Below are 27,763 nucleotides of genomic sequence, written 5' to 3' on the forward strand. Positions count from 1 at the left end.
AAAGCACCTGGAACAGTGTTCTTCCAATTGTGGTTCACAACCCACCAGCGGGACAGGAAATCAAATTGCTGGGTTATGACCAGCATTTTTTTGCGTGAAACCAAGGATCACAGACTAGAAAATAATAGAGTGCATCACACTCTCTGACACAAATGTGATATTTGTGTTTCCTATATGTGTGTACATGCACATGTGTGCCTGTGCACTGGCTCTCTAGGTGAAGTGTTTTGTTTTTGTGTTTCAGTGAGGATTTGAGTCAATATCAAATGTTGGAAAACCACTTCCCTGGAAGACAATTGCTTTATTTTTTTAAAGAGCAGGTCTTTTTGTTTTGTTTGTTTTCTCCAAAGCCCCAGTACACAGTTGTAAGTCCTTCTAGTTCTGCGATGTGGGACACTGCCTCCGCATGGCTTGATGTGCTGTGCTAGGTCTGGCCCAGGATCTGAACCAGCCAACCCTGGGCCGCCGAAGCAGAGCCTCGAACTTAACCACTATGCCACTGGGCCAGCCCCAGGACAATTGTTTTGAAGACAGATTTTATGTCCATGGTACCCAAGAGTTCCGTTGTAAACAAAATTATAAAGCTTTTAAAGTCTCATAGGACTCTCCCAGCTCCTATTTCTGAGTGTGGAGGAGTCAGACCTCAGGCCACAAACAGTTGGTTCAGAGTGCTTCTCTGCCGTCGTTGGGAACATACACTCAAACTTTGTTCTGTCACTTCAAGTGTCCACATAAGTATGAACTAAGTCCCACTTTCATGCCAGTCATTTTTGGTCTGTGGCACTTTTTAATCAAGCTAACAGGTTTTGACATAAGAGAGGTGGTTTTTTTCCCCTAAATAATCTCTCTATTTAGAATCAAAATGTAAGTTAAAACGTAGCTACAATTCTTTTAAAGGACATACTAAGAGACAAATGCTGCCTTTCCTCAAAGAAAAAGATACCTTCCATTTCCTCTGAGCCATGTATTTTTGCAGCAATAGTTGGGATTTGAGACGAACTTTGGATTCTGAAGCTTTGGCGGGCAAATTATTCAACCATTCATGTTTCAGGCACTGTGTGGCACTCATTCTGCAGCTGCGAAATCAAACAGCATTGAGACTTTTAGTTGGGGTTGCCTTTTCTGGTTGTCTAAAAATTTGTTCAATTAGCTAGGAAGCCTGAGTCAGTAGAACAGATTAACTGTTGAGGCAGATTCATGCTGCTCACTAAAAAGGGCACCCCATCCTGCCTAAACTTCTCCTTAAAAGTGCAAGAAAGTCGTCAGCAACATGTTCCCTGCCGTCTACAGAGAGAATGTATCTCAGGGATTAATCACCACCTCCCAGAGAGAGCTGGGGCATCAAGGAGGGCAGTAGGAAGGCCAGCTGCGCCTGGAATTGCTCTGAAGCAAAAGAACATGAGCCTCAAAAGAAGCCCATCTCTCCTTCCAGAGAATAATGTCAACTTATTCATCTGAATTAGAAATATATTTTCTCTCACATCACTTTTCACAATCGGAAGAAACAAAACACAGTAAAGGCCAGGGGACTACAAACTGTCTCAGAGCCCAGACTGGTGGGCCTTGCCTGGGCCGCCTGCAGTTACTCCCATATGTCTGAGTTCCAAAAAACTCAATGGCCCAGCCCAGGACGTTGATATAGCTCCTGAAAACAAAGTGGCCTTCATCACCAATAAGTCAAGTTTTCTGGCTTTTATTCTGGGAAATAATTGCATATCTCAACTTTTTCTCAGCATTAGCCTATTAAAAGTGATAACTTGGAAATAGGACTAATTTGTTAATATGATCCTTTCTAAAACTCTATCTAGGTTTTATGCTCCTAGTTGTTTGTTTTTCAATTGATTTCCCTTGTCCTCTTCCCTGTTTTCTTTTTTACTCCAAAGAAGCAGCAGACTAAGAAATCCTGGACAGAACTGGTCCACAGGAAGGAAGGACTGTTAGCTTCAGCAGCTGAGCCCAGCACCAGCCTGATCTTCACAGCACCCAGGTCAGTGGTCACCATCAGAATGGATCATGGGTGACAAGCAAGAAAAGGTACCTCTTCTCTTTGACCAGCAACCGGGAGACAAAGTCCTTGGCCTCCTCCGAAAGCCCTTCAAAGCTGTCAGCATCGAAATCCCAGTTGCAGTTCACAATGAAATTCATGGTCTCTGCATCTGTTTCCCCTAGAAATGGGGACAAACCACTGAGTCTACAGAGGAGAGAAAGGACTGTCAGTGTGCGGAAGCCACATCTGCCAACGTGCATCCAGAACTAACCAGAACCCATTACTCCACAGGAGATAGTCCAGTGCCTTCAGCTAGGGAAGGAAGGGGAAGGATTGAAAAATTGAAGGCAGGAACAGTGTTTGAATAAATCCTCCATCATGCTCACCTCTTTTCCCCTTACTCTGAAGTAAAGAGTAAGTTGGAGCCCAATCCAATATGTCCGTTTTTCAGGTGCATATTGACTTAATTTACAAATAGCATGTCCCTGAGATAGCCAGGCTGGTTTAGATACTACCCAGGCCTCAGGGGCCAAAGGAAAACTGGCTCTATTAGGTTCCTCTAGAGTAAGGGTGGAAAGATACGACTGGCCTTGGGCCTCAAGTTTCCCCACCTGGTGCAGCACAACCATACAAGTGCAGGGAGACCGGGTAGCAGTTACACCATAATGGTCAGACTGGAAGCAAAGCATGACTTTGTTGGGCTTCTGAGGAAATAGCCAAGGGAAATCCACAGCTGGAGAGGGAGGAGGATATTTAGACTGCACAGATCCCCTCTCAGTCCATCCTAACTCTGCTTCCTCAGCCCACAGAAAACAGGGAGCACAGGGCAGGAGGGACAAGGTAAGATGGTGCCGCAGACAGTGTCCTGCCTGCCATCCCCTCTCCTTGCCCTTTCAGTGCACTCCAGCCCCACTTGTACCGCAGCACTTGCATTTCTTTGCCAGAGGCCTTTCTCTCCAGTAGAAGCTGCTTAATCCACCCAGAAGTTCCAGGGAATTAATGCCCCTGGCTCAGCCCACAAGCAGTAATTGATAAGAGTCGGTGTGTAGATACTCCAACTTCCTCGCCTCTCAGATGGAATAACTGAGGGGGGTGGGGAGGGTTCCATGATGGAACCCAGAGTTCCCGCGCAGGCTTAAAACTCCAGTTGCCCACAGTGGTTCTGGCTCTATAACACATGTTTCACTGGCTGCCTGCCTTCCCCGTCTCACTTCCCCACTCCTCTGTTGGTATTTCCTAGGAACACCTTCCCGGTAAACTACTCACACTCAAATTTTTGCTGCTTCTAAGGATACTGAAACTAAGACAGATGGCCCCCATCCCCACTGGGAGCCAGGACCCTGGGCACTCACAGCATGTAGGTGATGACTCCCATACTCCACATGTCCGTAGGGAATGAGACAAACTCATAATTGACGACTTCCGGGGCCAGGAACTCAGGAGTACCGAAGTTCACCTTTAGCTTCTCCCGAGGCTTGTACCTGGAGAGGGAGGGTGCAGAGGACCATGGGAGTGAACCCTGGGATAAGATGTGGATCCTGGGACTAACTCCTGGTGGGAGCTAGACATTCCCCAACCCTTCCTGTCAGCCATGTTGTCTGGACCTCACAACCCACCACACATGTGGTTTACTGGGGAATCATCACACCCACAGGCCCCAAATTCAGACTTTCCTAAGTCATTGGGGAGAATCAGAAAAACACAGTCCTCTTCCTCCTCTAGGCATTCACAATCTGAAAAGGAGAGAAGATCAATATACACTTAGGCCTCACTTAACAACAGGGATATGTTCTGAGAAATGCATCGTTAGGTGATTTCTCATGGTGTGAACATCATATAGCGTACTTATACAAACCTAGATGGGATAGCCTAGTACATGCATAGGCTTTTTGGTACTAATCTTATGGGACCACCATCATATACACAGTCTGTCATTGACGGAAACGTCATTATGCGGCACATGACTGTACCTTATTCAACATGTAGCCACATGAATAAGCACAAACAAATCAGGTAGAAGCTGTGCGTGGAGGACTGCTCTGCTGGTGTGTGCAATGTGATTGGAGGGATGACAGTAAGAATTCCAAAAAGAAGAAAAATACTCAACATCATTAATCATCAGGGAATGCAAATCAAAACCACAATGAGATATCACTTCATACCATCAGGACAGCTACTAGCAAAAAAGCAAGAACAAAACAGAAAGTAGCAAGCGTTAGCTAGGATGTGGAACTTGGAACCCTTACTGGGAATGTAAAATGGTGCAGTTGCTGTGGAAAACAGTACAGCAGCTCCTTACACTGTATGATCCAATAGTCCACTTCTGGGCACATGTCCAAAAGAAGTGGGCACAGAGCCTTGAAGAGATGTTTGTACACCCGTGTTCATAGCAGCATTGTTCACAACAGCCAAAGGTGGAAGCCACCCAAGAGTCAATCGGCAAGTGAATGGATAAGCAAAATGTGATATAGATATATAATGGAATATTTTCAGCCTTAAAAAGGAAGGAAATTCTGACACATGCTGCAACATGGATGAACCTCAAGGACATTAGGCTACATGAAATAAACCAGTCACAAAAAGACAAATACTGGCTCACTTCAGCAGCACATATATTAAAATTAGAACAATACACAGGGCCGGCCCGTGGCCGAGAGGTTAAGTTCGCGTGCTCTGCTTCAGCGGCCCAGGGTTTTGCCAGTTTGGATCCTGGGCGCGGGCATGGCACTGCTCATCAAGCCATGCTGAAGTGGCATCCCACATGCCACAACTAGAAGGACCTACAACTAAAATATACAACTATGTACTGGGGGGCTTTGGGGAGAAGAAGAAGGGGAAAAAAAATGATTGGCAATAGATCTTAGCTCAGGGGCCAATCCTAAAAAAAGAAATTAGAAAGATACAGAGAAGATTAGCACAGCCCCTGCGCAACGATGACACACAAATTCGTGAAGCGTTCCGTATTTTTGGATTTTAATTAGTCTATGGGTGGTGAACATTATGTAACCTACACAGAAATCGAAATAGAATGATGTACACCTGAAATTTATACAATATAAGCCAATGTTACTGCAATTTAAAAAAAGATAATACAGTATGATTCCACTTTGATGAGGTACCTAGAGTAGTCAGATTCAGAGACAGAAAGGAAAATGATGGTGCTAAGGCTGGAGGCAGAAGGCAAATGAGGAGTTATTGTTTAAGGGGTATAGAGTTTCAGTTTTGCAAGATGAAAACAGTTGTCGAGATTGGTTGTACAACAATGTGAACATACTTAAACACTACTGAACTAATCTTAAAAATTGTCAAGATGGTAAATTTTATGTTATGTGTATTTTACACAATTACAAAGAGAAAAAGAATTAGAAAAAGGGTTCTGGACATGAAGGTTCAGGAAGGCTGGGAAGAGGGTTGATGGCTGAATGGGAAAGGGGTTGATGAAAGGTGGTTTTTAGAGTCGCTCTTGAAGAAGAAGAAGGTCTCTAGTTAAAATTTAATGGTCAGCAACCAAGATGTCCTTTGATGAGGTGAGTAAATAAATAAACTGTGGTCCATCCAGACAATGGAATAGTATTGGGTGCTGAAAAGAAATGAGCTATCCAGCCTGAAGACATGGGAGAACCTTAAATGCACATGACTGAGTGAAAAAAGCCAGTCTGAAAAGGCTTCAAACTGTAGGATTCCAAATACATGACACTCTGGAAAAGGCAAAACCATAGAGACAGTAAACATATCCATGGTTGCCAGAGGTTAGGGAGGAGGGAGAGATGGATAGGCAAAGCACAGAGGATTTTTAGGGCAGTGAAAATATTCTGTCTGATGCTGGAATGGTGAATACATGTCATTACACATTTGTCCAAACCCACAGAATGTCCAACACCAAGAGCGAACCTCAATGCAAACATGGACTTGGGGTGGTTATGATGTCAATGGAGGTTCATCAGCGGTGACAATGGGGGAGGCTTTACATGTGTGGGGGCAGAGGGTATATGGGAAATCTCTGTTCTTTCCTCCTCAGTTTTGCTGTGAACCTAAAACTGCTTTTAAAAACCAAAAGTGTTAATAAAAAAAAATTTAATGGGCACTTCCTATTTTCCGGGAACCGTGCTGAAAGTTTTATATATGTAAACTTTTCACCCTCACAACAGCCCTATGAAGTAGTAAAGATTATTGTCCCCATTTTACAGATGAGACAACTGAGAAATAGAGAAGAATAAAATGAATATTCTGCCAATGTGCCCTGATTCCCTTAACCAGGGAAGTAAGTTTTCAAAATGCATTCTCGTCTCTTCCAAATTCGCTGAGAGCCAGGCAGGTGCAGACTTGGGGGAACACAGCCAACACCCAGCCAGTGACAGAGCAAGAAGGATCACCTCAACGGCCATGTTGTGGAGGGACATCAGGGAGGGGAAGAGAGGGCGAGCCCTCCTATGGCAGCCCGCCACTCCCCTGAACTGGCAACTGACCCGAGACTCAGGGCCAAGGACCCAAACTGAGAGGAACGGCCTTTCCCCTTAGGAGAGAAAACCCAGGCTCTCAGTCCCTGGAAGCCACACTCCCAGGATGCATTATGTTTCCACGGCTTCACCCGCCTCATACCTACATCCTGTATCATGTGACTGTAGTTTCTCCCACTAGAGGTGACATATATTGCCCCAATCCACTGATGCTGGGCTTGGCCATGTGAGTTGCTTTGGCCAATGGAATGTGGGTGCAAGTGACAGTAGGCCAAGTCCAAGCTAGGCCATAGGAGCTTGCCCTCTTGCTCCTCTGCCAACACCCTGAGAAGAGACTGGGAGACACGTGGAGCAGACCTGTCCTCACTGACCTGTGTCTTGGATCCAAGCACAGCTCAATTCAGCCAAGATCAGTGACTCCCAACCAGTGGTATGGGGGCAAATGTTTAACAACCAGTTATCTGATTTTTTTTAAAAGTGCTGATTTGTAGCATTTGCCAGTTTCTGTGGTGTAAATACTTATTTCACTGTACCATCACAGTTGATTTCAAAGTATCATCATGATGTCACCAAATGCAGAGTAGAGAAGAGATTCGCCATAGCACACCATTCTATAGTATTTCCACCATACAGATATAATAGATATAAATAATCTCATGAGCATAAACAATAGTGAAATGTAGTAAAATTATTAGGAAGTGATAAGTTTTAAAGATGTAATATCTTTGTTTTTAATATAGTTTCTTTAGTTGTAAGTTTATATGGCTTAATTTTTTTAAAATTTTTATTTTATTTTATTTTATTTTATTTTATTTTATTTTGGGTGAGGAAGATTGGCCCTGAGCGACATCTGTTTCCAGTCTTCCTCTTTTTGCTTGAGGAAGAATGTCCCTGAGCTAACATCTGTGCCAGTTTTCCTCTATTTTGTATGTGAGATGCTGCCACAGCATGGCCCCACTAGCAGTGTGTAGGTCTGCACCCAGGATCCAAACCTGTGAACCATGGGCCACTGAAGCAGAGCATGCAAAGTTCACCACCACACCACTGGGCCAGCCCCAACGCTTAATTTTTACTAATGGCCATGTTTAACAACTGGCTTACAAGATTCCTTATTGTAAGTTAGCATGAGTTGGGTCCAGCACCCTGCTCTCCCTAGCTGACTCACAAATGTGTGGATGAGAATAAATAACTGTTGTTTTAAGCCACTGCATTTTGGGGTGGTTTGTTATACAGCAGTCTTGTGGTAATAGCTAACAATATACCAATCCCAAAGCTGTGTCAAAATATCCACAAAGACCTCTCCAGATTCCTAGCAAAGGCTCTCTGTGACCATAGGGTCACACATGAGGTTGTAGCCCCATAGGGTTTGTGGTAGGCACCTCCCTGCCCTGCCAAAGGATCTGATGACATGGGCTTGGCTTCCAATCTGAGCACAGGACTGGAAGCCCGTAGGCCTACCCTGCACCCAACATTCTGGCGACTAAGCTAACACAAGATACTTCCTAACCTGGCCCCATCCTTGACCCTTGACGTGTCCCTACTTTGACCCACTGATGGCTCTCACTGCCCAGCCTAGTGTAATGCTGGTCCCTCTTGCTAGATGTCATGGCCTCTGAAGATTTGTATGTGCCCCTACTCTCCTGAGTCACACCCCACCGAGAACTTCAGCACCTTCTAATGGCCCTACCCAGAAATACGACTTCACTTTCTATAGTTTGTATTACAGGGAAAAACTGGCATTTTCTCCCTCTTTACAAACATTTAATTATTCTGGAGTGTAAAATATGCTGTCTCAACCTGCACATTTCCCCCACGGATCCTTCCTCTTAGAAGGACATGCTTCCCAGGAAGCAGGCCAATTTGGCAAAAGCCAATTTGCCAAACAATCCTTTTGCCAAATGACCAGCTTGCCAGACCATTGAGGATGGTTTCAATGTTTTCCTTTCATCTCACAGCCGGCACCTGTGAATCTGTCAGCCAGCTCCACCAAGCGCAGCTTCCTGAGCAGCAGGTGTTTCAGACACCTGCCTTCTCCACGGCCCACCAGTGTGATGTGGTGCCCTTATCCTAAGTGCAGCTCCCTGGGTTCACTTTCTTGAACTTGCCTTCCACCTCTGGTCCCACCAGCAAAATTACTGTCATCAGTGCCCTTGACTAGGTTAACAAATATGTCTGGCAGTTTTGAATGGATTGCCTGACCGTTTTTGAATAGATTTTGACTAACTGATTTTTTGTAAATTGGCCTACAGCCCTTTTCACCTTCCCACCTGGTGGGACTCACTGGCCTATAGGACAATGTTCCAACTTCTGAACTCCGTATTAGTGCCCTGATTTTCTACTGTATCTTCCTCCCCCAATCCCGCCCACAGCTCCTGCATTCCCCTGGACCAGCCTGCTCATGTGCAGTGCACATCCTATTCTCGGCCCCATAACTCCCACTCTCTCTCCTGCCTCCCCTCCAGGCAGAGTTGTGCTAGAGCCGGTTCTCATGGGTGCACGAGAGTCAATTGTGCACATCTCCTCCCAACTCTGCATTCAGTGAAATCATGTTGGTAGCTTGAACTTGGCCAAAATTAGCAAAAGTTACAAATCCACCCAACCTCCTCTCAACCCACCCCCCTACCACAGCTGGTTGTTAAATATTTACCAGCATACTACTGGCTGCAAGTGACAAAACCCTGTCTATCCATCCCTTCTGACTGCTCAAAGACACCTTCCCAGACTCCAGGAGCCTCAGGTGGTTACATTTTGCTCTGAATCCACAGTGTGTCCCTAAGTACAGTAGTTCCCCCTTATCCGCGGTTTCACAGTATGCGACTTCAGTTACCCACGGTCAACAGCGGTCCAAAAATATTAAATGGAAAATTCCAGAAATAAACAATTCGTAAGTTTTAAATTCTGTGTCGTTTGGAGCAGCATGATGAATCCCACACGGTCCTGCTCTGTCCCGCCCAGGACTGAGTGACCCCTTTGCGCAGCGTGTCCACGCTGTAGACACCACCCGCCTGCCACTTAGGAGCCTCTCGGTTATCAGATCACCCATTGCCGTATCTGCACTGCTTGTGTTCAAGTAACTCTTAATTTGCTCAGTAATGGCCCCAGAGTGCCTGAGTGGTGATGCTGGCTATTTGGATGCCAAAAAGAAGACGTAAAGTGCTTCTTGTAAGTGAAAAAGTTAAAGTTCTCGACTTAATAAGGGAAGAAAAATATTGTATGCTGAGGCTGCTGAGATCTATGGTAACTTTATTACAGTACATTGTTATAATTGTTCTATTTTATTATTTTTGTTAATCTCTTACTGTGCCTATTCATGAATTAAACTTTATCATAGGTATGTATGTATAGGAAAAAACGTAGTATATACAGGGTTCGGTACCATCCGCGGTTTCAGGCATCCACCCGGGGTCTTGGAACATGTCCCCCATGGATAAGGGGGGACTACTATACTCATTTGGCAATTGGTCCTCTGGCATTTGGGAGGGTACTGCAGACACTAGTGTGTGTATTCTCCGGAAGACAATATTGCCCCACAGGGGTGAATACTGCTTCTTGGGAAGGGGTAATCTTAGCTATGACAATGGTTTGTGGCTCTCCAAAGGGCCACAGTACATAAACAGACACAAAGGACATCTGTGGCGTTAAATTTCTTGGGGAAGGGGCCTGGCAATTAGGAAAGAAACATCTGAAAAGGCACTTTGGGGCAGGCAGTGACGTTGAAAAGCAGGTTGAGAAACACTGCTCTAGTGTCTAAGACATGCAAGCATCAAGATGCATCCCAATTTTATAAAACTTTACTTGGGAAAATATTAAGCAACTTTTTTACATTATAGACTGAATGTGATTTTTAAGCATTTGGGGTCGTGTTTTGGTATTGTCCATGAAATCCAGTCCACTGAAGGCACAAAGGGTTGATCTGAACCCTCTGCTGTTACTCTCATGACATCCCTCAAGCAGGGAACTGAAAATACACCTTTAGCCCCTGCAAAAAGGTAACATTTACCACTTCAACCAGAACGGGGCGACCTAGGAAGACCACCACTGTGGTTCTGAAGACCACCTGTGGGAGGCAGGTGCCGGATCCCAGAGGCTGAGCTCAGGCGAGCAGCGCTGCCTCCCTGGGGACGAGGCTCTGCTTTCTTCCCTGTGTGGATGGAGTGGAGGATGCTGTAAGGCTCATAAACTGACAAAAATAAAATGACCATTGGGGCGAGAGAACATTTTGAGAGTGAAAATTCAGTTGTGATGTGAAGACCTACCTTGAAAATAGGTGATTCCCAGAGAAATGTCATTCTTGGTGGAAAAAGAATTCAGGAGGAAGCCTGGAGGATGGGCACACAACTACCGCCATATTTATAGATTGTGGACGCCCAAAGGTCTAGGGGACACCCGCCCCAGCGCCAAGGCTCTGCTGCTGCCACTGCTAAGAACCCACAGCACTGAATGTGCGTGCCATGGGCAAGGGTCCCACAAAAGCACGGCGGCTGTCACACATGAGACTGGACAGATGGAATAATAGAACTATATTCCACTAGGCCGCAGGCATTTTAAGGGACTTCAAGACGTTTTAAAAATCATATACAATGCTCACTTTATACACTGAAACTTGAGAACCTAACCCCCTCATAGGATGTATTATCTCATTAACTTCATAACTGCCCTGTGTCAGCAGGTACTCCCTTGAAAGCCCACTTTACAAAGATCTAACCCAGTCCTGAGTGGCCCAGAACCACGTGCCCACGGCACCACCCTACACTGTCACATACTCACCTTCCTCTTTAACCCAGTATTTCCTAGCGGGCAGGGATGGTGATGGATGCGTCACACAGCCCCGCAGATCCTGCCCCAGGAGGCTTCGAATGAATGGAACTGAGCTGCCCAGCACCCCTGTGCAGTGGCCGCCCTTTAAGCATGGCTCGCCGCTCTGCTCACACAGGTGGTTTGAAGGACTATTAATTCCACAGCCTTTCCAGGGGAAGTGGACCCCACAGAGCATAAAGTCACCCCCTGCAGTAGTAACAGGCCTATCAAAGGCCACCAGCCTTTCAGTGAGAGAGCTCTCTGTGTCAAAAATTGTCAAAATTGGCTGACCTGTGGGTAACCATGCCCGAGAGAGCCACAAAGTCTCCCAGGAGCTCTGTCAAAGCACCACAATACCCCCTCCTTACCTTCTGGCCAGCCCGAAGTCAATTATCTTAATTTGGTGTCCCGTCTGACTGACACACAGGATGTTCTCCGGCTGGGAAAGAAAGAGAAGTCTGCTTAGCTCAATCAATAGCTGAGAAGGTCCACAGCTCCCACACTTACTTGTCAACAGGCCTCAGTTTCCCAGCCTCCAGGGGAATGAACAGCTCAGGGCAGCCCCACAGGGATAGATACTGAAAACAAATGAAGTGGTCCAGTATGAGACAAGGAGCAGCGTGGACTGCGAGGCAACTGGAGGTCTCCCGCCCTTTGCAAAGGGGCAGCCACTGCTCAGCTCCAGCCACTGGCCACCACGCAGGACTGCAGGGCCAGCTGCCAGAGTTCCTCAGCCCTCAAGAGAAGCCAGAAATCCAGGTTTTTATGTGAAAATTCCACACTTTTAAATGTTGGCAACAAAATCCCATTTAAACACACATTCATCAAGCGTGGGAATCAAACAACACCTCTGTGATGCCGAGCTGGCTCACAGGCTGCTTGTTTGAGACTGCTGACTTGGGGGGTTCTAAGTCCCAGCTGCACATTAGAATCATCAGAGAGCGCTCAGAAGTCCCACTGCCTGGGCTCCAAGCCTGACCAAGTGCATCCTAATCTCAGAGGTGGGACCAAATCTTCAACAGTCTGGCCAAGGGGGTCAAAGCCGCTAAATGTCAACCTGCCATTTTGTGGTGACATCTGTGACCCACTGGATGGAGATGGTGGTCTTGACTCGCTTCTCCTCTTGTCTTTCAGATCAGCTCTGAGGCTCTCAGGGAGCCTAAAACAACGCCTGCTGTTTGTGCAAGACAAATCTGGACAGGAGTAGAGGCTGAGGACAGACGGAGGGCTGATGGTAGAAAGGACCCGGAGACCTGAGGCAAACGCCTGAGGTCCAGGGGTCCATTGCCTGGGTCTGTAGCCCTAGATGAGCCCCTTCCCATTCCTGAAACCTCAGTGTCTCCACCTGCAAAATGGGAATAATAACCTTTTCCTGCCTTCCTCCTAAGAGGGTGTGAGGATCAAAAGATATAATATGTATGAAACACTTTACAGATTCTGAAACAAATGCCAGGCACTATTTGTCCCAACAGAAGGTTTTATTGCTATTTATGTTACAATGGGGGTTATGCAAATCCTAAGATGGGTACAGGGGAGTGGTGATTAAAAATCTCCATGTCTTCTTTGTAAGGTCTTTATAACAACACTGTCCAATAGAAATATAACGTGAGCCTCATATATATGTTTTCTAATAGCCATGTTAAACAAGCAAAAAGAAACAGGTGAACTTAATTTTTACGACAGCATTATTGACAGACAAATAATAATGCTATCATAAATTTGACCATTTTAAAGTGTACTATTCCATGGTTTTCAGTAGATAGTTCACCACTATCTAATTTCAGATCATTTTCATCGCTTCAAAAAGAAACCTGTAGCCATCAGCTGTCACTCTCCATTCTCCCCTCACCCTCAACTCTTGGCAACCAGTAATGTATTTTCTGTCTCTAGATACGCCTATTCTGGACATTTATTATGAATGGAATCATAAAGTATATGGGCTTTTGCATCTGGCTTCTTTCCCTTAGCATAATGTTTTCAAGGTTCATCCATGTATCAGTATTTGATTTCTTTTCATGGCCGAATAATATTCCATTGTATGGATATACCATATTTTATTTATTCATCAGTTAGCGAACATTCGGTTGTTTCTGCTTTTTGACTATTATGCATAATGCTGCTAAGAACATGCGTGTACAAGTTTTTGTGTTGGCTTATGTTTTTAATTCTCTTAAGTATATACCTAGGAGTGAAATTGCTGGTTCATATGATAACTCTATGTTTACCATTTTAGGAACTGTCAAATGGTTTTCTAAAGTGGATGCACAATTTTATAATCCCACCAGCAGTGTATGAGAGTTCCAATCTCTCCACATCCTAGCCAACACTTCTTACTGTCTGCCATTTTTATTTTGCTAGTCTAACTGGTGTGAAATAGTATCTCACTGTGCTTTCGATTTACAGTCTCTGATGACTAATGATGTTGAGAATATCTTCATGTGCTTATTGTCCATCTGTATATCTTCTTTGGATAAATGTCTATTCAAATCCTCTGCTCATTTTTAAATTTGTCATTCTATTATTGAATTGTAAGAGTTCTTCATATATTCTACATACAAGTCTCTTATCAGATATATGATTTGGAAATATTTTCTCCCATTCTGCGTGCTGTCATTTCACTTTCATGATGGTGTCCTTTGAAGCATAAAGGTTTTTAATTTTGATGAAGTCTAATTTATCTATTTTTCTTTTCTAGCTTGTGCTTTTGAGTCATATCTAAGAAACCATTGCCTAATCAAAGATCACAAAGATTTACTCCTATGTTTTCTTCTAAGAATTTTATAATTTTAGCTCTTACATTTACATCTATAACCCATTTTGAATTAATTTTTGTATATAGTGTGACGCAGACACCCCACTTTAGTCTTCCGCATGTGGATAGAAGCACAGCATCTCAGCACCATTTGTTGAAAAGACTATTCTTTCCCCCATTGAATTATCATGGCACTGTTTTCAAAAATCAATTGACCACAAACGCAAGGGTTTATCTCTGGATTCTCAATTGTATTCCATTGCTCTATCCATCTATCCTTAGATCAATAACAGTCGTGATTTCTGTAGCTTAGTAGTCAGTTTTGAAATTGGGAAAGATGAGTCCTCAACTTTGTTCTTCTTTTTCAAGATGTGTTTCCTATTCTAGATCCCTTGAATTTCCATCTGAATTTTACGATCAGATCATTAAGTTCTGCAAAGAAGCCAGCTGTGATTTTGATAGAGATTGCATTAAATCTGTAGTTCAGGGCTAGCCCTGGTGGCCTAGTGGTTAAGTTTGGCACACTCCACTTCGGTGGCCTGGGTTCAGTTCCCAGGTGCGGACCTACAGCACTTGTCTGTCAGTGGCCACACTGTGGCAGTGGCCCAGATACAAAAAGAGGAAGACTGGCAGCAGATGTTAGCTCAGGGCGTATGTTCTTCAGCAAAAAAGAAAGAAAAGAAAAGAAAAAAAGAAATCTGTAGATCAAGTTGGGGAGTATTGCCATCTTAACAATATTTACTCTTCCAATCCATGACTGTGGGATGTCTTTCAATATACTTAGGTCTTCTTTAAATTCTTTCAACAATTTTCGTAGTTTGTAAAGAATAATGTTTGCACTTCTATTAAATGTATTCTTAAGTATTTTGTTCCTTTTGATACTGTTGTAAATGAAATTGTTTCCTTAATTTCTTTTACAGATTGTTGATTGCTACTGTATGGAAATATAATTGATTTTTTTATATTTGTCTTTTTTTATTGAGTTAATGATAGGTTACAATCTTGTGAAATTTCAGTTGTACATTATTGTCTGTCAGTCGTGTTGTAGGTGCACCCCTTCACCCTTTGTGCCCACCCCCCACCGCACCTTTCCCCTGGTAGCCACTAATCTGTTCTCTTTGTCCACAGGTTTAAATTCCTCATATGAGTGGAGTCATACAGAGATTGTCCTTCTCTATCTGGCTTATTTCACTTAACACAATTCCCTAAAGGTCCATCCATGTTGTTGCAAATGGGACGACTTTGTTCTTTTTTATGGCTGAGTAGTATTCCATTCTATATATATACACCACATCTTCTTTATCCAATCATCTGTTGATGGGCACTTAGGTTGCTTCCACATCTTGGCTATTGTAAATAATGCTGCAATGAACATTGGGGTGCATGGGACGTTTGGAATTGCTGACTTCAAGCTCTTTGGATAAATACCCAGTAGTGGGATGGCTGGATCATATGGTAGTTCTATTTTTAATTTTTTGAGGAATCTCCATACTGTTTTCCATAGTAGCTGCACCAGTTTGCATTCCCACCAGCAGTGTCTGAGGGTTCCTTTTTCTCCACAACCCCTCCAACATTTGTTACTATTTGTTTTAGATATTTTTGTCATTCTAATGGGTGTAAGGTGATATCTTAGTGTAGTTTTGATTTGCATTTCCCTGATGATCAGCGATGATGAGCATCTTTTGATGTGCCTATTGGCCATCCGTATATCTTCTTTCAAGAAATGTCTGTTCATGTCTCCTGCCCATTTTTTGATCGGGTTGTTTAATTTTTTATTGTTCAGTTGTGTGAGTTCTTTATATATCAGGGATATTAAGCCTTTGTCGGATGTATGACTTGCAAATATTTTTTCTCAGTTAGTGGGTTGTTTTTTTGTTTCAATCCTGTTTTCCCTTGCCTTGAAGAAGCTCTTTAGTCTGATGAAGTCCCGTTTGTTTATTCTTTCTGTTGTTTCCCTTGTCTGAGAAGACATGGTGTCTGAAAAGATCCTTTTAATACTGATGTCAAAGAGTGTACTGCCTACATTTTCTTCTAGAAACCTTATGGTTTCAGGTCTCAAATTTGATGTCTTTGATGGTCTTTGATCCATTTTGAGTTTATTTTGGTGAATGGTGAAAAAGAATGGTCAATTTTCATTCTTTTCCATGTGGCTGTCCAGTTTTCCCAGCACCATTTGTTGAAGAGACTTTCTTTTCTCCATTGTAGGCCCTCAGCTCCTTTGTCAAAGATTAGCTGTCCATAGATGTGTAGTTTTATTTCTGGGCTTTCAGTTCTGTTCCATTGATCTGTGCACCTGTTTTTGTACCAGTACCATGCTGTTTTGATTACTGTAGCTTTGTAGTATGTTTTGAAGTCAGGGATTGTGATGCCTCCAGCTGTGTTCTTTTTTCTCAGGATTGCTTTAGAAATTCGGGGTCTTTTGTTGCCCCATATGAATTTTAGGATTCTTTGCCCTATTTCTGTAAAGAATGTCTTTGGGATTCTGATAGGCATTGCACTGAATCTGAAGATTGCTTTAGGTAGAATGGACATTTTAGCCGCCGCCGCCGTCGCCGCGCAGAGCCAGAGCAGGAGCCACGTCCGAGAGGAGGGAGGAGGAGGAGGAGGAGGAGGAGGAGGTGGAGGAGGCGCCGGACCGGGGGGATTGTCAGTATTTAAACAGACTACATCATGCGTGAGTACAAGCTAGTGGTCCTTGGTTCAGGAGGCGTGGGGAAGTCTGCTCTGACAGTTCAGTTTGTTCAGGGAATTTTTGTTGAAAAATATGACCCAACGATAGAAGATTCCTACAGAAAGCAAGTTGAAGTAGATTGCCAACAGTGTATGCTCGAAATCCTGGATACAGCAGGAACAGAGCAATTTACAGCAATGAGGGATTTGTATATGAAGAATGGCCAAGGGTTTGCACTAGTATATTCTATTACAGCTCAGTCCACATTTAATGACTTACAAGACCTGAGGGAACAGATTTTACGGGTTAAGGATACAGAAGATGTTCCAATGATTTTGGTTGGCAATAAATGTGACCTGGAAGATGAGCGAGTAGTTGGCAAAGAACAGGGTCAGAATTTAGCACGACAGTGGTGTAACTGTGCCTTTTTAGAATCTTCTGCAAAGTCAAAGATCAACGTTAATGAGATATTTTATGACCTGGTCAGACAGATAAATAGAAAAACACCAGTGGAAAAGAAGAAGCCTAGAAAGAAAACATGTCTGCTGCTTTAGACCCACAGTAAGCAGCAGCTCTGAGCCAGATTACAGGAATGAAGAACTGTTGCCTAATTGGGAAGTGCCAGCATTCCAGACTTCAAAAAATAAATCTGAAGAGGCTTCTCCTGTTTTATATATTATGTGAAGAATTTAGATCTTATATTGGTTTGCACAATTTCCCTGGAGAAAAAAATTACTCTGTGTATATCTCTTGGAAAATAAGACAATAGTATTTCTCCTTTGCAATAGCAGTTATAACAGATGTGAAAATAAATATACTTGACTCTAATATGATTATACAAAAGAGCATGGATGCATTTCAAATGTTAGATATTGCTACTATAATCAAATGATTTCATATTGACCTTTTTATCATGATTCCTCCCTGTCAAGCACTAAAAAGTGGAAGCATTATACTTTATATCTGTAATGATATAGATTATGAAATTTCCCCTCAAACTCATTGCAGCAGATAACTTTTTTGAGTCATTGACTTCATTTTATATTTAAAAAATTATGAAATATCATTCTGTCATTATATTCTAATTAAAATTGTTTGTGCATAATGCTTTGGAAAAATGGGTCTTTTATAGGAAAAAAACTGGGATAACTGATTTCTATGGCTTTCAAAGCTAAAATATATAATATACTAAACCAACTCTAATATTGCTTCTTGTGTTTTACTTTCAGATTAAATTACAGCTTTTATGGATGATTAAATTTTAGTACATTTTCAAAAAAAAAAGAATGGACATTTTAACTGTGTTTATTCTTCCAATCCATGTACATGGAATGTCTTTCCATCTGTTTATGTCGCCATCCAATTCTCTCAGAAAGGCCTTGTAATTTTCATTATATAGGTCTTTCACTTCCTTAGTTAAATTCACCCCGAGGTATTTTATTCTTTTTGTTGTGACTGTGAATGGTATTGTGTTCTTGAGTTCGTTTTCTGTTAGTTCGTAATTAGAATATAGAAATGCTACTGATTTATGTAAATTGATTTTATACCCTGCATCTTTGCTGTAGTTGTTGATTAATTCTAAAAGTTTTCCAATGGATTCTTTGGGGTTTTCTATATATAAGATCATGTCATCTGCAAACAGCGACAGTTTCACTTCTTCCCTCCCTGTTTGGATTCCTTTTATTCCTTTTTCTTGCCTAATTGCTCTGGCCAAAACCTCCAGTACTATGTTAAATAAGAGTGGTGATAGAGGGCATCCTTATCTCGTTCCTGTTTTCAGGGGGATGGTGCTCAGTTTTTGCCCATTGAGTATGATGTTGGCTGTGGGTTTGTCATCTATGGCCTTTATTATGTTGAGGTAGTTCCCTTCTATGCCCATTTTGTTCAGAGTTTTTATCATAAATGGCTGTTGGATCTTGTCAAATGCTTTCTCTGCATCTATTGAGATGATCATGTGGTTTTTATTCCTCAGTTTGTTGATGTGGTGTATCACGTTGAGTGATTTGCGATGTTGAACCATCTCTGTGTCCCTGGTATGAATCCCACTTGATCATGATGTATGATCCTTTTGATGAATTGCTGAATTCTGGTTGCCAAAATTTTGTTTAGAATTTCTGCATCTATGTTCATCAGCAATATTGGCCTGTAGTTCTCTTTTTTCGTGGTGTCCTTGTCAGGCTTTGGTATCAGCGTGATGTTGGCCTCATAGAATGTGTTAGGAAGTGTTCCATCCTCCCTACTTTTTTGGAATAGCTTGAAAAGGATAGGTATTAAATCTTCTCTGAAAGTTTGGTAGGATTCCCCAGGAAAGCTGTCTGGTCCTGGGGTTTTATTCTTTGGGATGCTTTTGATTGCTGTTTCAATCTGTTTCCTTGTGATTGGTCTGTTCAAATTGTCTGCTTCTTCTTGACTAAGCTTTGGGATGCTGTAGGAGTCCAAGAATTTATCCATTCACTCTAGGTTGTCCATTTTGCTGGCATATAGTTTTTCGTAGTATTCTCTTATAATCCGTTGTGTTTCTGCGGAGTCTGTTGTTATTTCTCCTCTTTCATTTCTAATTTTGTTTATTTGAGCTTTCTCCCTTTTTTTCTTTATAAATCTGGCTAGGGGTTTATCAATTTTATTTATCTTCTCAAAGAACCAGCTCTTTCTTTCATTGATCCTTTCTACTGCCTTTTTTGTTTCAATAGCATTTATTTCTGCTCTGATTTTTATTATTTCTCTCCTTCTGCTGACTTTGGACTTTGTTCTTCTTTCTCTAATTCAGTTAGGTGTAGTTTAAGATTGCTTATTTGGGATTTTTCCTGTTTGTTAAGATGTGCCTGTATTGCGATGAATTTTCCTCTTAATACAGCTTTTGCTGTATCCCATATGAGTTGGTATGGCATGTTATCATTTTCATTTGTCTCCAGGTACTTTTTGATTTCTTCTTTAATTTCTTCAATGATCCATTGCTTGTTCAATAGCATATTGTTTAGTCTCCACATCTTTGTGCCTTTCTCAGCTTTTTTCTTGTAATTAATTTCTAGCCTTATAGCACTATGATCTGAGAAGATGCTTGTTATTATTTCAATTTTTTTAAATTTGTAGAGGCTTGCCTTGTTTCCAAACATATGGTCTATCCTTGAGAATGTTCTATGCATGCTTGAGAAGAACGTGTAGTCTGCTGTTTTTGGGTGAAGTGTTCTATATGAGTCTATTAAGTCCAACTGTTTTAGCTTTTTGTTTAGCTCCACTGTTTCCTTGTTGATTTTCTGTGTGGATGATCTGTCCATTGATGTGAGTGGGGTGTTGAGGTCCCCTACTATTATTGTGTTATTTTTGATATCTTCTTTTAGGTTTGTTAATAGTTGCTTTATGAACTTTGGTGCTTCTGTGTTGGGTGCATAGACATTTATAAGTGTTATTTCTTCTTGATGAAGTGTCCGTTTGATCATTATGTATTGGCCCTCTACGTGTCTCTTTACCTGCCTCATCTTGAAATCTGTTTTGTCTGATATATATTGTGACACCTGCTTTCTTTCGTTTGCTATTAGCTTGGAATATTGACTTCCACCCCTTCACTCTGAGCCTGTGTTTGTCCTTGGAGCTGAGGTGTGTTTACTGGAGGCAACAAATTGGTGGATCTTGGTCTTTAATCCATTTTGCCACTGTGTGTCTTTTTATTGGAGAGTTCAATCCGTTTACATTGAGGGTGAGTACTGATGCATGAGGGCTTAATGCTGTCCTTCTGTTGCTTGTTTTCAGGTTTTCCTGTGCTTCTTTTGTTTCTCGTCCTGTGTGTTTTAGCCTACCCATTGACTTCTGCAATTTCTTATGCTGGGTTTCTTAGATTTTTCCTTATTTATGTTTTGTGTCTCTGTTCTGTTTTTTACTTTAGTGGCTATCCTGAAGTTTGTATTCAGAATCTCGTGTATAACACAGTCCATTTTCTGGTGGTCTCTTACTTCCTTAGCCTAAACTGATTCAGTCCCTTTCCTCCTCCCCTCCTAAATTGTTATTCTCACCTTTTATTCCAACTTGTGTTGTGAGTTTGTGGTTAGAGTGATAAGATTGTCTTTGCTTTGGTGATTTCCTTCCCTTTATCCTAATGCTATAGTTGAATATTTGCTATCCTATTCCGATTCTATCTATTTGTCTCCCTACTGTGTGTTTTGTGACCCTTTTCTCCCTTTTTTTCTTTTTTCAGGTATGAGAGCCTTCTTGAGGATTTCTTGTTGTGGAGGACTTTTGGTTACAAAGTCCCTCAGCTTTTGTTTGTCTGGAAAGGATTTAATTTCTCCCTCATATCGGAAGGATATTTTTGCTGGATAGAGTATCCTTGGCTGAAGATTTTTATCCCTTAAAGTTTTGAATATGGCACTCCAATCTCTCCTAGCTTGTAAGGTTTCTGTAGAGAAATCCACTGAAAGCCTGATAGGGGTTCCTTTGTAGGTTATTTTCTTCTGCCTTGCTGCCCTGAGTATTGTTTCTTTGTCATTCACTTTTGCCATTTTTACTACTATATGCCTTGCAGTAGGTCTTTTTACATTGACAAATCTAGGAGATCTGAAAGCTTCCACACACATTTCTCTCTTAATCCCTAGATTTGGGAAGTTCTCTTCTATCATTTCGTTGAGCACACTTTCTGCTCCATTTTCCTTTTCCACACCCTCAGGAATTCCGATGATTCTTAAGTTACGTCTTCTCATTGAGTCAGCTATTTCTTGGAGATTTTCTTCAGTTTTTAAAATTCTTAGTTCTCTTTCTTCCTCTGTCTGGAGCCATTCAGCCTGTCTATCTTCGATTATGCTAATTTTCTCCTCTATGGTGTCTACACGTGCATTCAGGGAATCCGTATTCTGTTTTATCGGATTCATTGTATTTTTCATCTCTAGTATTTCTGATTGATTCTTCTTTATAGTTTCAATCTCTTTTGTGACGTAACTCCAGAACTCGTTGACTTGTTTCTCTATATTTCCCTTTACCTCATTGAATATTTTGAGGAGAGCTATTTTGAACTCATCTTCACTTAGTTTACCTATTTTCAAGTCCTCAGGACCTACTTCTGTGTTTTTATTGTTTTCCTTCTGGTCTAGAGCTTTTAGAAATTGCAGGATGGTAGAGGAGCAGTTTTTGCACATGATGCTATTATTCTGTTGCAGTTACAGCCTATCGCCACTAGATGGGGTTCGAGAGCCATGTGTTCTGAGCCCTCCACCATCAGCTGCGATGGCAGTGCGCAGCATGGGTTGGGGGAGGAGGGACACTTTCTCTTGTCCACCGACCTGGATTCAGATCAGCTCTTGCTCTCTGGTTTCCTGGGGCCCCAGCTTGATGGGGTCGCCCACACGAAAGCTTTCCCCCATTAGAGGGTTTCTGCTGCACTGGCAGTGGGAGTCCTGGATGATCCCCAGAAGCGCGGCCCCTCCCCCGCTCCTTCCCTCACCAGCAGCAGTGATCCCAGTCTCTAGGGGCAGGAGCAAAGTTCTCTCTTACCCTGTTCCAGCTCCTGCAAGGGCGGCTCCATCCTCTCCACCCTCCATCATTTGGCTGCTGTGGGTCTCTGACGATTTCTGTTATTAGGATTTTTTTTTTTTTTTTTGGTTGGAAAGCAGTTGCTCTTTTTGGTTGTAATTTGGAGGGGAGAGAGTCCCGGGTGAGCTCACGCTGCCATGTTGCTGACATCCTATATTTGTCTTATATCTTGCAAACTTGCTGAATTCATTTATTAATTCTAATAGTTTCCCCCCATACTCCTTAGGATTTTCTATATATAAGATCATGTCATCTATGAATGGAAAGACTTTTACTTCTTCCTTTCCAATCTGGGTGTCTTTTATTTTTTTTCTTGCCTAATTGCCCTGGTTAGAACCTCAAGTACAACGTTTAATAGCAAAAGTGGCAAGAGCAGACATCCTTGTCTTGTTCCTGATCTTAAGGGGAAAACATTCAACCTTTTACTGTGAACTATTAGGTTAACTGTTGATTTTTCATAGATGGCCTTTATCAGGTCGAGGAAGTTCTCTTCGATACCTAGTAACAAAATGGACAATAGTGTTTTCATCATGAAAAGTTTTTCAATTTTGTTAAAGGCTTTTCCTGCATCTGTTGAAATGATCATGTGATTTTGTCCTTTATTTTTTCAATACGGCAGATTACATTGATTGATTTTCATATGTTAAACCAACCTTGCATTCTTGGGATGAATCCCACTGTGTGATGTGTATAATCCTTTTTGGATGTTTCTAAATTCAGTTTGTTAATATTTAATTGAGAACTTTTGCATCTATATTCATAAGGGATATTGATGGTTTTCTGGTGATGGCTTTGTCTGGCTTTGGTATCAGGACAAGACCAACCTCATAAAACGATTTGGAAAGTACCTCTTTCTCTTCTACTTTTTAGAAGGGTTTGTGAAGGATTAGTGTGAATTCTTTAAACATTTGGTAGAATTCACCAATGAAGCCATATGGGCCTACTCTTCTTTGTGGGTAGTTTTTGATACTTATTCCAATGCTTTACTTGTTATACATCTATTCAGATTTTCTATTTCTTCTTGAGTCAGTTTTCAGCAGTTTGTGTCTTTTTAGAAATTTTTCCATTTTATCTAGGTTATCTAACTTGTTGGCACACAATTTTTCATAGTATTCCCTTATAATCTTTGTTTAACTCTGTAAGGCTGGTAGTGATGTTCCCTCTTTCAGTCCTGATTTTAGTAATTTGAGTCTTTTTTTTCTCTTGTTCAATATAGCTAAAGATTTGACAATTTATTGATCTTTTCAAAGAACCAACTTTTGGTTTCATTGATTTTTCTCTGTCTTTCTGTTCTCTCTTTTGTTTACTTCTGCTCTACTCTTTGTTATTTCCTTCTGGTTGCTTTGAGTTTAACTTGCTCTTCTTTTTTAGTTTATTAAAGTGGAGTATTAGATTATTGATTTAAGATCTTTCTTCTTTTTCAATATAAAGTTTTGCAGCTACAAATTTCATTCCTGGTTTAGATATATCCTATAACTTTCGGTACGTTAGATTCTCATTTTCATTCATCTCAAAGTATTTTCAAAAACTTAATCTTAATATTTTATTTAACTGAATATATCCAAAATATTATCATGTCAATAGGTTATCAATATAAAAAATACTGATGAGATATTTTCCATTCTTTTTTCATAAGTGTCTGAATTTCAGTGTGTATTTCACATCTCCAGCACATCTCAATCCGGACACTAAATTTTCATCAGAAATATTGTAGATGTATTTAGAATTCATGAATTATTTATGTTTAGATTTCATGAAATTTATAATTTAAAAGTCAATTCACATATTAAAGTTGTTCTAACTATACTTAAAAGTTTTCCAATTAATTTAAAATACAATTCCTCAGTGATACTAGCCACATTTCAAGTACTTAGTAGCCACAAGTGGCTAGTGGCTACTGTGTTTAACAACACAACTCTGGAGCAATTTCTGCATATTTGAATTCACACAGCCTCCCTAGGAGATGGGTGTTATAATTCCCCATTTTGCAATTGATGAGCTTATGCAAGATCAATCAATAAGATCAAGCAACTTATGCAAGATCTCACATCCAGGAAGGGGCTGAACTAACACCGGCTCTGCTTCAGACTGAGAAATGGACCTTGGCAATGACTGCCTCCTGTTGCAGGGTTACAGGAGTTGCCCCAAAGGCTGTTTCTTGACCCGGAACCACAGAGCAGAATTCCAGGCTTCCCCTAACTGCTCAACTTACAAGCAACCGGTCCAGAAGCCCTGGTATTAGCTCTAGTGAGCAGGGGAAGCTTGAGGCCAATTCCCCATCATCTCTACCATTTCTCTGACTACCTCAACTTTATCATCTGATATCAATCAGGAAAGATGGTCAGAAGGAGCAATGTGTACACACATAGGCCCAGCCAACCTACTTCCCATCTTCTGTGAGGAGCCACTGAAATTCTTGAAAGGGGTTAAGGACATACCCTCCTGTTGTCCCAGCAGAGTAGAAAAATCACAGAAACAGCTGCAATGCAAAACAATACCACAATGAAGTGTCACCTCACATTTGTTAGAATGGCTATCATCAAAAAGATAAGAGATAACAAGTGCTGACATGGATGTGGAAAAAATGGAACCTTGTGCACTGTTGGTGGAAATGTAAATTGGTGCAGCCACTATGGAAAACTATAGAAGTTCCTCAAAAAATTAAAAATAGAACTACCATATGATCCACCAATTCCAGTCTGGGTATATATCTGAAGGAAATCAATTCACTATCTTGAAGAGATATCTGCACTCTCATGTTCAATACACCTTTATTTGCAATAGCCAAGACATGGAAACCATCTAAGTGTTCATCGATGGACGAATGGATAAAGAAAATGTGGTATTTATATACAATGGAATATTATTCAGCCATAAAAAATAAGGAAATCCTGCTATTTGCAACAACAAGGATGGACCTTGAGGAAGTTATTCTAAGTGAAATAAGTCCGGTGGAGAAAGACACTTACTATGTGATCTCAGTCATATGTGGAATCTGAAAAAACAGAACTCATAGAAACAGAGAACAAATTGTTGGTTGTCAGAAAGAGGGAAATGGGTGAAGGAGGTCAAAAGGTACAAACTTTCAGTCATAAAACAGATAAGTTCTGGGGATGTAATGTACAACATGGTGACTATAGTTAACAACACTGTATTGTATATGTGAAAGTTGCTAAGACAGAGATCTGAAAAGTTCTCATCACAAGAAAAAAAACTAACCATGTGAGGTGATGTATATTAATTAAACTTACTGTGATAATCACTTTGCAATATACATATATCGTTACGTTGTACACCTTAAACTAATAGAATGTTATATGTCAACTATATCTCACTAAAACTGGGAAAAAAATTTTAAAACATAACCAAAATAGACAAATCTATAGCTAGACTTACCAAGAACAAAAGAGAGAGGACTCAAATGCTATTAGAAACAAAAGAGGAGACGTTCCAACTGATAGCACATGAACACAAAGGATCATAACAGACTACTGCGAACAATTGTATGCCAACAAATTGGACAACTGAGAAGAAATGGATGAATTCCTAGAAACATACAACTTGCCCAGACTGAATAATGAAGAAATAGAAAATCTGAACAGACCAATTACTAATAAGGAGATTGAATCAGTAATCAAAAATCTCCCAAAAAACAGGGGCTGGCCCCGTGGCCGAGTGTTTAAGTTCGCACGCTCCGCTGCAGGCAGCCCAGTGTTTCGTTGGTTCAAATCCTGGGTGCGGACATGGCACTGCTCGTCAGACCACGCTGAGGCAGCGTCCCACATGCCACAACCAGAAGGACCCACAACGAAGAATAGACAACTACGTACTGGGGGGCTTTGGGGAGAAAAAGGAAAAAATAAAAATCTTTAAAAAAAAAAAAAAACTCCCAAAAAACAAAAGTCTAGGACCAGGTGATTTCACTGGTGAATTGTACCAAACATTTAAAGAAAAATTAATACCAATCCTTCTCAAACTCTTCCAAAAAATAAGAAGTGAGAATACCTCCAAACTCATTTTACAAGGCCAGCATTACTCTAATACCAAAACCAGACAAGGACATTACAAGAAAAGAAAATTACAAGTCAATATCCCTGACAAATCTATATGCAAAAATCCTCAACAAAATGTTAGCAAACCAAATTCAACAATACATAAAACGATCATACACCATGATCCAGTGGGATTTATTCCAGGGATGCAAAGATGGTTCAACATATGCAAATAAATCAATGTGATACACTACATTAACAAAATGAAGAATAAAAATCATATGATCATCTCAATAGATGCAGAAAAAGCACTCAACAAAAGCCAACATGCATTTCATGATAAAAAAAAAAACCCCTCAATAAACTGGGTCTGGAGGGAACATACCTCAACATAATAAGGCGCATGGATGACAAGCCCACAGATAACACACTCAGCAGTGAAGAGCTGGAAGCTTATCCTCTAAGATCAGGACCAAGGATGCCCACTCTCACCACTTTTATTCAACATAGTATCGAAAGTCCTAGCCAGAGCAATTAAGCAAGAAAAAGAATCTAAATTGGAAAGGAAGAAGTAAAACTGTCACTATTTGCAGACGACATGATATAATATATAGAAAACTTTAAAGACCCCACCAAAAAACTGTTAGAACTTATAATCAAATTCAGTAAATTTTTAGGATACAAAAGCAATATACAAAAATCAGTTGCATTTCTATACACCAACAAGAAACAACAGAAAGAGAAATTAAGAAAACAATTTCCTTTACAATTGATCAAAAAGAATGAAATACTTAGGAATAAATTTAACCAAGTTGGTGAAAGGTTTGTACACCGAAAACTAAAAGAAATTAATGAAAGAAATTGAAGGAGATCTAAATAAATGGAAAGACATTCCGTGCTCATGGACTGGAAGAATTAACATCGTGAAAATGTCCACACTACCCAAAGCAATCTACAGATTCAAGGCAATCCTGATCAAAATTCCAGTGGCATTTTACACAGAAATAGAACAAACAATCCTAAAATTCGTATGGAACCACAGAAGACGGTGAACAGCCAAAGCAATTTTGAGAAAGAAGAACAAATCTGGAGGCATCCCACTTCCTGACTTCAAACTATATTATAAAGCTAGTAATCAAAACAATATGGTATTGGCATAAAAACAGACATGCAGATAAATGGAACATTATAGAGAGCCCAGAAATAAACCCATGTATTAAAAAAAAAAAGAAGAAACAGTTGTCACATATCAAGTGCTTACTTTGTGTCAAGTAGACAAAAGAAAGTGTCACACATTCATTCAGTGGAATATCACAGAGCCCTTAAAGGGAGTGAGAAAAGATGTGTACAATGTACAGTTAGCCCAAAAAGGCAAGTTTAAAAACAAGATGCACAGTACGGTCCCCTTTGTGTCCTGCTAAATTGCTGATGGAGAAGCCCACTCAGTAGAGATGGGGAGGGAAGAACTTTTCCTGTGTATTTTATACATTTCATATTGTCTATATTTCTTACCACAGTCATGTGTTCCTATTTTGGTTTGTTTTTCGTGTCTGTGTAAGGAAGATTGGTCCTGAGCTAACATCTGCTGTC

General features: G+C 41.1%; 2 protein-coding genes and 1 pseudogene across 10 annotated transcripts in view; 2 read left to right on the forward strand and 1 right to left on the reverse strand.

Annotated features, from left to right (window-relative positions):
- Positions 1–27,763, reverse strand: part of MYLK3 (myosin light chain kinase 3) — a 76,063-nt gene that overhangs the window by 3,524 nt on the left and 44,776 nt on the right. For all 9 annotated transcript variants that reach the window (XM_070613531.1, XM_070613532.1, XM_070613533.1 and 6 more), the window contains exons 9-12: positions 11,610–11,680; positions 3,340–3,468; positions 2,039–2,191; positions 944–1,076 (exon numbers count right to left, since the gene is read on the reverse strand). In XM_070613531.1, the coding sequence (XP_070469632.1) occupies positions 944–1,076; positions 2,039–2,191; positions 3,340–3,468; positions 11,610–11,680 (486 nt within the window). The remainder of the gene's footprint in view (positions 1–943; positions 1,077–2,038; positions 2,192–3,339; positions 3,469–11,609; positions 11,681–27,763) is intronic.
- Positions 4,855–4,955, forward strand: LOC139082688 (U6 spliceosomal RNA; annotated as a pseudogene).
- Positions 16,591–17,948, forward strand: LOC139082425 (ras-related protein Rap-1A). The gene has a single exon (XM_070613544.1). It carries the CDS (start codon positions 16,664–16,666, stop codon positions 17,216–17,218), a length of 555 nt encoding a protein of 184 aa, XP_070469645.1. The 5' UTR covers positions 16,591–16,663; the 3' UTR covers positions 17,219–17,948.

The sequence above is a fragment of the Equus przewalskii genome, chromosome 3 (genome assembly GCF_037783145.1).
Source record: "Equus przewalskii isolate Varuska chromosome 3, EquPr2, whole genome shotgun sequence".
Lineage (NCBI taxonomy): Eukaryota > Metazoa > Chordata > Mammalia > Perissodactyla > Equidae > Equus > Equus przewalskii.

Excerpts from the sequence above, each read along its gene's own strand:
- LOC139082425 (XM_070613544.1), top strand. The coding sequence starts at position 16,664 with ATGCGTGAGTACAAGCTAGTGGTCCTTGGTTCAGGAGGCGTGGGGAAG.